Genomic DNA, 10768 nt, shown 5'->3' with positions numbered 1-10768 from the left:
TCAAATTTGACGAGACTAAATTGGAAGGTCTGTATAAACATCGCTATAGAAATAAGTAAAATAAAATTTCATTTCCATTTTGAATTTAAAGAAAACCATTTCTTAATTCTTATATAAAATATTTTTCAGATATTAGTGTTGATAACTCGTTAGAAAAAAGGTATCTTGAAGAATATAATTGCAATCAAATGGTTTCATTGAAAATTAAAAATTTTGGTTTTGTTTAAATGTGACAAATCTGTGTCTTAGTTTTTGGATTTACAAAAATCAATAATTGTAATAATGCACAGTTAATCTAGTACAATTACTAGGTGATAAAACCAGTATTTTATACTGTTGTACATAAAGTTTCAGGTACATATGTGGTAGAGTACAATTAGTAGGTCATAACCCGATATTTCTACTGTTGTACATACAGTTTCAAGTACCAAGGCGACACAGTACAATTAGTAGGTGATAAACTGGTATTTCTACTGTTGCACATACAGTTTCAGATACCTCGGCGTTACAGTACAATTAGTAGATAATATAACCACTATTTCTACCTAGGCGCTACAATACAATTAGCAGGTGATAAAACCGGTATTGCATACTGCTTTACATACAGTTTCAGGTACCTAGGCGTTACAGTACAATCAGTAGTTGATAAAAACGGTATTTATACTGCACTTCTAGGTACATACAGTTCATGTGCCTTGGCGCTAATAAGTGGTATTTCTACGGTTGTACATACAGTTTCAATTAGTAGTTGATAGAACTGGTATTTCTACTGTTGTACAGACAGTTTCAGGTACCTAGGCGTTACAGTACAATTAGTAGTTGATAAAACCGGCATTTATACTATTGTACATACAGTTCATTTACCTAGGCACTACAGTACAATTAGTAGGTGATATAAGTGGTATTGTTACGTTTGTATGTACAGTTTCAGGTACCTAGGCAGTACAGTACAATTAGTAATTGATAGAACTGGTATTTCTACTGTTGTAATACAATTTAAGGTACCTAAGTAATATAGTACAATTAGTAATTGAAAAAACCGGTATTTCTACTATCGTACTTACAGTTTCAGGTATCTAGGCATTACAGTAGAATTAGTAGGTGATATAAGTGGTATTTCTACGGTTGTGCATACAGTTTTAGGTACCTCAGCAGTACAGTGCAATTAGTAGTTGATAGAACTGGCATTTTTACTGTCGTACATACAGTTTAAGATACCTAGGTGGTACAGTACAATTAGTAGTTGATAAAACCGGTATTTCTACCCTCGTACTTACAGTTTCAGGTACCTAGGCGGTACAGTACAATTAGTAGGTGATAAACCCCGGTATTTCATACTGTTGTAAATACAGTTTCAGGTACCTAGGCGATACAGTACAATTAGTAGGTGATAAACAGGTATTTTTACTCTTGTACACACAGTTTTATGTATCTAGGCCCTACCGTACAATCAGTAGGTGATAAAACCGGTATTTCATACTGTTTTACATACAGTTTCAGGTACCTAGGCGGTATAGTACAATTAGTAGTTGATATGACCAGCTATTTCTATTGCTGTGCATACTTTTTCAGGTACCTAAGGGTTACAGTACAATTGTAGTTGATAAACCCGGTATGCTTACTGTTGTACATACAGTTTCAGGTACCTAGGCGGTACAGTACAATTATTAGTTGATAGAACTGGTACTCTTACTGTTGTAAATACAGTTTCAGGTACCTAGGCGGTACAGTACAATTAGTAGCTGATAACACAGGCAATTCTACTGTTGTACATACAGTTTTAGTTATCTAGGTGGTACAGTACAATTACCAGTTGATAGAACTGGTATTTCTACTGCTGTACATACAGATTAAGATACCTAGGCGGTACAGTACAATTAGCAGTTTTAAAAAAAAAATCTAAACATGTATTTTGTAGCAGAGATTAAAATATTACAATTGTATTGCAAGTTTACACCTTTGCTAAATGGAAAAACTACATTATTTATTTTCTATATAAATGATTCATATGATTAGACTTTGAATGCCAGTGCAATATTTGGCAGCTGACTCCCTCGTCATCCATTGCTGAGAAACAACAGAACTTCTTATAGTTATTAACCAACTGATATTTTATTTGGTTCTCTACTTTTTCAAATGCTCTAATTGCGTTGTGCCTAACTGGGCAAACTGTACATTCCTTTTCTTCACAGAAACTAAAAATTGGGTTTGCAATGTTCACAGGTGGCTTTAGTTCGATTTCAAGTTCAGTTTCAGATTCTGGACCAGCTTCAGTCTCAGGTTCAGGTTCAGGCCCAGACTCAGTCTCAGGTTCAGGTTCAGGCGTAGACTCAGGATCAGATTCCTCAGTATCCTCAGATTTGGAAAGAAGATTGATCTTAGGTGTTGATGGTGCATATGTCCCATCAAGCTGAGGAATAGGGGAGGAAGTTAGGTAAGGAGATCTAGCTCTTTTCATCTTTGCTTTTCTATCTTCTAGTAGAGGTCTAGCTTCCTTCAGGGGTTTCCTCATATTCTTCCATGGTCGCCCGATTTCCTGCCATGGGGACTTTGACACATCCCGCAAGGGTACGTAGTCTAGCTTCCTTCAGAGTGGACAGCACTTCTGTCAGGGGGGACCGCACTTCCTTCAGAGGGGACTGCACTTCCTCCAGGGGGACCGCAATTACCTCAGGGGGGACCGCACTTCCTTCAGAGGGGACCGCACTTCCTTCAGGGGAGACTGCACTTCCTTCAGAGGGGACCGCACTTCCTTCAGGAGAGACTGCACGTCCTGCTGGGGTAGTCTCACTTCATTCAGAGTGGACAGCACTTCTGTGAGGGGGGACCGCACTTTCTTCAGAGGGGACCGCACTTCCTTCAGGGGAGACTGCACTTCCTTCAGAGGGGACCGCACTTCCTTCAGGGGAGACTGCACGTCCTGCTGGGGTAGTCTCACTTCCTTCAGGGTTGACATCACACCTCTGTTTCTTCTCCTTCTCCTGCAGATGGGTTGAGAAACTCGAGAAAATGAGAAAAATTCTTCTTCATCTTTAGTCCACAGGTTAAGCTTGATATCCAATCCTAGGTCCACTCCTTCCTTATACAACTCTAAGAGTTTATGTGTAATTCTCATTGTTTGTGTTTTAAACTCCCCGCCATAGCAACAGCTGGGTCAGCTGGTATCAGGCTAGGAGAGAGAGAGAGTGACAGAGATGTGTAGTTGCTAGCAGGGTTAGGGGGAGACTGAGAAATTAGTAGTTGATAAAACCGGTATTTTTACATGTTACTTACAATTTCAGGTACCTAGGCGGAACAGTAGACTTATAGGGGATAAAACCGGTATTTCTACTGTTGTAAATACAGTTTCAAGTACCTAGGTGGTACCAGGTACAGTACAGTTAGTAGGTGATAAAACCGGTATTTCTACCTTTGTACAAACGAATCAGGTAACTAGGTGGTACAGTACACTTAGTAGGTGATAAAACCAATATTTCTTCTGTTGTACATACAGTTTCAAGTACCTAGGTGCCAGGTGGTACCAGATACAGTACAGTTAGTAGGTGATAAAACAAATAATTCTACTGCTGTACATACAGTTTCAAGTACCTAGGTGGTACAGTACAGTTAGTAGGTGATAAAACCAATATTTCTACTGTGGTACAATACAATTTGTAAAGGGTGGTCGTCAAATACCTGTCTTTATAGTTTTAGGTCCTCAAACTATTGATATTTGAAAAAAAAAATAATCTTTAAATCAACAATATATTATATCAAGAACATGTAACAGGGAAGAGATCAAACCATTCCTTGATAAATTCTGATTTATAATGCTTTACATCATGATACCATACAGCTAGCAAAAGGGATTTTATTAATTGAATAATTCGGTTCAAGTGTTCCAATTTCTTATCAGAACCATTATAAATCTATACACAAATTATTTATAGCAGAAAACAATAAAGTTTAATGATTCTGCAGTCCTTCACGCTATAGAATAAGAAAAAAACTACCAAGGGGACCAAATGGGCTATCAATTTTTGAGAGAACCCATGGGTACCCTGGGTCTAAACATGGGGTAAAATAAATTGAATTTTTTCTTCTTTAAAATTCTAATTTTGAGTGGGGAACTCGGCAGAACAACGGGCAGTACAATACGTTAAATTAGATGTCCAATAATAGCGAAAAACACCTTATATACTAAAATATTGAAAGTGCATAGCCCAACAAAAAGTATGAAAAAGCAACAACAAAAAAATCTACATTTTATAGTTAAAATGTAGTTTTAAAATTAGGACTCACTACACTTTTAGCCAGGACCTCTAGTTCACCGTAAAAATTTTACAGTTATTATTGCTACTAATAGGATATTTTATTATTATTAATAGGATCTTCTATTATTGTTAACAGGATATTCCATTATTATTAATAGGATATTCCATTATTATTAATAGGATCTTCAATTATTATTAATTGGATCTTCTATTATTATTAATAAGATCTTCTATTATTATTAACAGGATCTTCTATTATTATTTATAGGATCTTCTATTATTATTTATAGGATATTCTATCATTATTAATAAGAGCTTCTATTATAATTAACAGAATTTTCTATTATTATTAATAAGATCTTCTATTATTATTTATAGGATATTCTATCATTATTAATAGAATCTTCTATTATTAATAATAAGATCTTCTATTATTATTAGTAGGATCTTCTATTTTTATTAATGATCTTCTATTATTATTAATAGGATCTTCTAGTGAGGGGGGGGGGGCTACACTTTTAAAATAAATTCAAAACAGTTGGTTTTAAATATTAGATACATTAGTCGAAACTTAAAGACGTGCATTTTTTAATAACACGCTTAAAATAAATGTTCTACACTTTCTCCACTTCAAAACATAGATAGATGAATTATATTTATTTAATAATTTAGAATTTACATCAAATCGATTCAAATCAAATTTTGCTTTAATGCCGTCTTTCAAGTCATAGGTTTCTTATTTTCAGGGTAGGAGTGGATAGACAAACATACTTTTTTCCCTCTTACCTATAACGAAAACAATTATTATAGTCTAGTAACGATGTTCATGTTTAATGTACACTAGCAAACAAGAAGATGCAGTGGTATTTATGATCAATCAAAATTTGAACTCATGATGTAAACTTCATGCATATTCACAGTGATTGAATTATGCAACTTTAGAGCTTAACAAAGGATTTGAGTTTTTGTAACAAACTCTACTTTTCTAATCTCTTTATCTTTGCTACCCAATGTCGTAGACCTTTGATATTTCAAACTATGAATTCTGTTAGATCTAACAATCTAAGTTTGAAATAACAAAGGTTTATATCATCAGATTGTAAAGATATAGGGATTAGATAATTTGAGTTTGTGACAAAAACTCAGTTCCTTTGCAAAGTTGTATACGGTGATAAACAGAAAACTTTAAAATGATTTCTTTCTTTTAACATAAAATTTTGCAAATATTGTGTCATTTTTATTTGCTTTGACTGATTTATTTCCAAACATTTGCATGGCATAGTTTTACAAAGATTAAAACCACCAAGCGATACTTCATAATTAAAAAACCGGTATCACAATATCTCAAGTCCCACTATCCAACTCATGTAACAACTGTCAATGATACTAAATGTTAAATACGATGATTATAGCACTGAAAACCAGACAGAAAGTAAGAAATAATGGTTTTTGGTAATTTTTATTCAATAAGCTTTCACACTACACATCAAGATGTGGGGAAAATGGGCTAAAAGGATGCAAAATTATTAAATATGTGGAATTCCAGAAACAACACTTTAAAGGTGTTTTTCAGTTTCACCAGCGATTTTTGTATACGCCTTTGATCTCGTTCTAGTTGTATTGGAAAGGAATTGAGTCTTTGTAACAAACTCGGATTTTCTAATACCTATATTTTTCCACCTGATGGTGCAAACCTTTGATATTTCAAACTTAGATTTTTTTCATCTAACAGAATTCATAGTTTGAAATATCTAAGGTTTATGGCATTGGATTACAAAGATATAGAGATTAGAAAATCATAGTTTGTGACAAAGAATCAATTCCTTTATGATAAAAAAATTATTTGCAGTACATTATTATACCTTCTGTTGTACTGTATGTACAGGTGTATCCTCCCATATTCTCCCATTTGAGGTCTGGTATAAGTAGAGTAGGACCTTGAGATATCTCATTTCCATTCCCATCCTCCCATTTCACGTTTCCCTTTATATCACTCTAAACAGGAATTAGGGAATAAATATTTGAAATGGAAAATGGGTACATTTGTTCTTTTTCAGCCGTTAGTTAACCGTTCGTTTTAAATCAATGAATTTCCGTTTCTTTCCATTTAATGAAAGGTTTTGTGTTTATAAAGATAAAATCCATATATATATATATGTATTTTTTTATCAATAGCTGCTAGCTGATTTCCAAAAAAGTCCAAAATCAATCCCCCCTACATCCAGTGTTTGTTATAGTGACTTGTAAATAACGATTTTGTTCCGTTCATTTTAAACTAATAAATCATCCATGCTTTCCATTTGTCCATAGGTGTCCAATATTCATCCATCAGAATTGAGGCTCTTTTGAAATGACGCATTTATTGTTACGCCATTTAATTTAGCAAAGTTTGAAAACTGTGTATAGAACCTGATAATAAATGTCCGAAAATTTGTTTTTATTCATGATAAAAAATAACAATAAATTTAATCAAAAATAGATGCATATTTTAACAACAGCTTTTAGAAAAATTAGAACCTATGGAAAGGAATTGAATTTTTGTCAAAAACTTAAATTTTCTAATCTTTTCCACCTGATATTTTGATATTTCAAACTTTGATTATTTGATGCAATAGAATTCATAGTTTGAAATACCTAAGGTAGATACAACATTGGGTTGTCACAACTATAGGAATTAGAAAATCAGAGTTTGTTTTAAAGACTCAATTTCTTTAAACCTCCATTGGATTCAATGATAAACCTGAGGGTTTTTTGGTATAAACCAATCTTCATTGAATACCGCTAATTTAAAAACTTATATATTCATAATGCAGGTCCATGTTAAAAGTATATGAGAATTCTTTAATATACAGTTCATTGTCTCTTTTATTTCTATCCTTTCTATCATCAAAATTTTTATTCATCTTCAACTCTTACAGTTTCTTTCTGTATTCTCTTTATCTAAATTGTTATCTAAATAGTTTTATAAAACCATTATTTGTTGTTTCTATGATTCTGAACAATTTGATATCGTTATTTGCATCTGTTCGAAGAAATTTTAATGTTATTGAACGAAGTCAAATCGACCTATCAAACACTCTGTGATATTTTACTAATATTAATAACGCCTCATTTGGGCTTGATATGTTGCTTCCCGATTCAAGGACCGAATTAAATGATTTTGAGCTACGTCGCTAAACTACCTATTGCCGGCTCAAATTTGAATCACCTGGTTCAAATTCGAATCGGCAGTGATTAAAATTTTAACCGGCGGTGGGCAATTCAAATTCCTTAAATTCGGTCCCGGATTGGTTTAAGAAAAAAACTGCTTAAACAGGAATAAAATAACAATCCAAGTTTGACCTTTTTAGTTTAAATTGGTGAAAGTTGATTATTATGTTTACCTGAACATCACAGAGGAGTTTGACCGGCCGGCCTTGATCGCCCATCACAAGAGAAGTCCAGGTGACAATGGTTGGCTCAGTCTAGAATAATTTAGAGGTAAAAACAATGGCGATTTTTTGACGACAATTTTAGGACAATGTGCTTGAATCTGTCTCGTTATCTCTACCCTGGATTTATCCACAAAAGTCCGGAATTATTTTATTCTTTCGAGCAAAAAAAATACTAATAACTTGTTACTCCTGCAGATTTACAAAAAAAAAAGTTTTGATTCCGGGGACATAATATAACATAAAAAACCGGAAATCTGGTAAAATCAATGAAAAAATGTACAGAAAAAAGGTATACTAAAATCAGAAGGTCTCGATGATTTGGCGCTGGATATATTATCAATAGTTGGTATTATTATTACGATTGTTTACCGAGTGGTTTGGTGAATACTGAAGATGTGGCATAAAGGAAAATATTCCTTGATTGTGTCTTCTATAACCTAAAAAATACAAAAAAATTTTAAATATTTTTTGATGACAGCGTTTTACAAAGACTTTTAAAGGTACTACAAATTTTTTTTGCAATTATTTTTGTGGAACCTTCAAAAATTCCAAAAACCTTAAAGATTTAAAAAAACAAACCAAGATATTGCCAATAAATAACTAAACATACACAAATCATTCATAATGTATTATTCAAAATCTTTCTATGTAATTCAGTAAACTTTGTCAATGTAAGCTATTTATTTTTTATTGGTTTCTATTCCATGATATCCTATTAATTTCTATGTGTTAATAAAGTCAATCAGAAAAAAATTGGCGGCAGGTCAGGCCTCGTATTTTCTTTTTATTAACTCTCTCTCCGCCACTCTCTCTCTGTATACTTTTAGGAGAGTTATATATATAAAAGTTAAACAGATTTTGCTTAATTTAAAAAAACAGTTTCATACCTTGGAAATCATAAACTAAAGTTTCTGTGTGATCTTCCCGGTTTCCTGACACTGCTACACACCGATACACACCACTCTAAACAGTAATGTTTAACAAAGCTTTCGTCAAACCCCAAATTTAAATATAGCCTAATCCCAAACGATTTCTTAAAAAGTAAAAAATGCATGTTTTACTATACCTGAGCTCTTGAAATAGAAGGAAAAACTATTTCGGATTTGATCTCTCCCATTTGTCCCATCGGTTCATGGATTTCGACGCCATTTTGTAAAAGCGGCAGATCGTCTTTGTACCACTGAATGGTCGGAACAGGGGATCCAGCGGCCGTGCAACTCAAAGCAAAACCTTAATACCAAAGATTTTGTTTCAGAAGAACAAGAATTTTAACAACAATTCAACGGAATTTTAGGTTAAAATTGTTTTATGAAAATGTCCACTTAAGATAAAAGGTGTAGCAAAGAGACTGAGAGCTTCATACAAACAGTTTCCACGGACCCTTAAAAAGGCGTTGTAGGGTAAACCTTTCATTTGTCAAACTAAGACTTTTTTTATCTTATCCATCATAGTTTATAATGTTTAAGTTCTACGACACTGGGTTGGAAAAATATAGAGTTTGAGGCTAAGATTCAATTCATTTGATCCCTTTGATGAATAATTATAGTAATAAAAAATGGTGTCATTGCAGTTGTATTATCTTAAATAATTTCAAACCTTCTTTTTTAGCCTCTGTAAACTTTGGGAGTTTGTTTACAATCCAAACCTTGCTTGCGAACTCATATTTTTCATCTTCAGCCGACACACCATTAGATCCTCCTTCCACCAATACATTTACTAAAAACAATCAATCTTAGATAAATCATCTTTAAAGTCATAATGATTAGATTAGAATTAAATATTTTATGTACTAACTTATCCCGCAACATTGTTTTGTATATAATATATATCGAAATTATCAACATTTAATGTCACCCAACATTGTAAAATTTGAGATAAAAACTTTCTGTGTATCAATTCAGGGAAAATCGAATTTTCACTGTAACATTAAGTTCAAGCTAAAATTATTACTTACGTTGTTAAAAGATAAAAAAATATTCTACATAACATAAAATTCAATCTAAAATTACTAGTTTTACTACAAAAAACCACAAAAAAAATCTACGCAAGGGGAGCTCTGCCCCCCTTGCAACCCTCCGCCTTGCTCGCTACGTTTCACTCGGTGATCGTCGGCTCATATTAAAACTCCTCAGAATTTTAGCGCCTGTTTATAAATTTGGTTTGTCTGTCTGTTTGTTTGTTTGTTTGTATCCAATAAACGTCTAAACGGCTAAACCGATCGGACCCAAATTTTGAATGGGACCTCACATGACCCTGCAGGGAAGGTTTTGGGAATATCAAAAGTGGAGAAGAAAATTCCTGGAAAATAGCGCAAATTCGAAAAGAAAAATCCGGCATTTGAAATGATTTAAAATGGCCGACTTTAAGAGCAACAGTTAAAAGTTAAAATTATTTACTGGAAAAGGGACTTAGTTCTTTCCTATCTAAAAACGTGATTATCTATGAAACGTCGGATCTATGAAACCCCCAAATGATTTAGATACTCACGAAATATCCGTACATAAATCGTTCCAACAACACTAAATACAAGTCTATGCATAGATGCATAGNCCTGAATGGGAAATTTATTTCTGTTCACTGAAACAAGAAACATCGGATCGAAAAATATCTGTTTGCAATCAATACCAATTGGATTAGGGTTTATCTTAAGTTGCTTCACCTCTTAACGCTTACTTTTGACAACATTTTTTCCGTCTTTGACAGGTGGTTTTAGTTAGTCAATTAAAGGCAGAATTCCACGGATGCAGGGAGTAAGGAATAGAAGGGAGATATAATTGACGCGGTTCGCTCTACCATATGATTATACATGCTTTGCATACGGTACTTAATTTGAATAAGAAATATTTGTCTGATGTACAATTATACCGCGTATACAATAACCTATTCTGAATATTTCTCATGCAAAGCATGTATAATCATATGGTAGGGCGAACCGCGTCAGTTATGTCTCCCTTCTATTCCTTACTCCCTGCACGGATGGGATTTTTAAAGGGAGTGTTCGCGGAAAATATATCTGAAATAGAGTATCTATTTAAATGACAACTAAAACTATTCATTAAATACTTGCGGAATCCGGAACAA

The 10768-nt window shown here is 33.4% G+C and overlaps 1 protein-coding gene across 1 annotated transcript; it reads right to left on the bottom strand.

The window, feature by feature from the left end:
* Nucleotides 1-4895: 4895 nt before the first annotated feature.
* Nucleotides 4896-9403, bottom strand: LOC111715125 (neural/ectodermal development factor IMP-L2; the record flags this gene model as incomplete). Its single annotated transcript, XM_023490390.1, is given in 7 exon segments — nucleotides 4896-5039; nucleotides 6116-6248; nucleotides 7637-7717; nucleotides 8057-8124; nucleotides 8575-8650; nucleotides 8754-8917; nucleotides 9284-9403. Coding segments are annotated over 7 exon segments (686 nt in total), but the record flags the coding sequence as incomplete, so codon positions are not given.
* Nucleotides 9404-10768: the final 1365 nt, after the last annotated feature.

This window comes from Eurytemora carolleeae, unplaced genomic scaffold, assembly GCF_000591075.1.
Source record: "Eurytemora carolleeae unplaced genomic scaffold, Eaff_2.0 scaffold1667, whole genome shotgun sequence".
In the NCBI taxonomy this organism is placed as follows: domain Eukaryota; kingdom Metazoa; phylum Arthropoda; class Copepoda; order Calanoida; family Temoridae; genus Eurytemora; species Eurytemora carolleeae.
The sequence above is the reverse complement of the archived record's forward strand: the minus strand, read 5'-3'. Positions and strand labels throughout refer to the sequence as shown.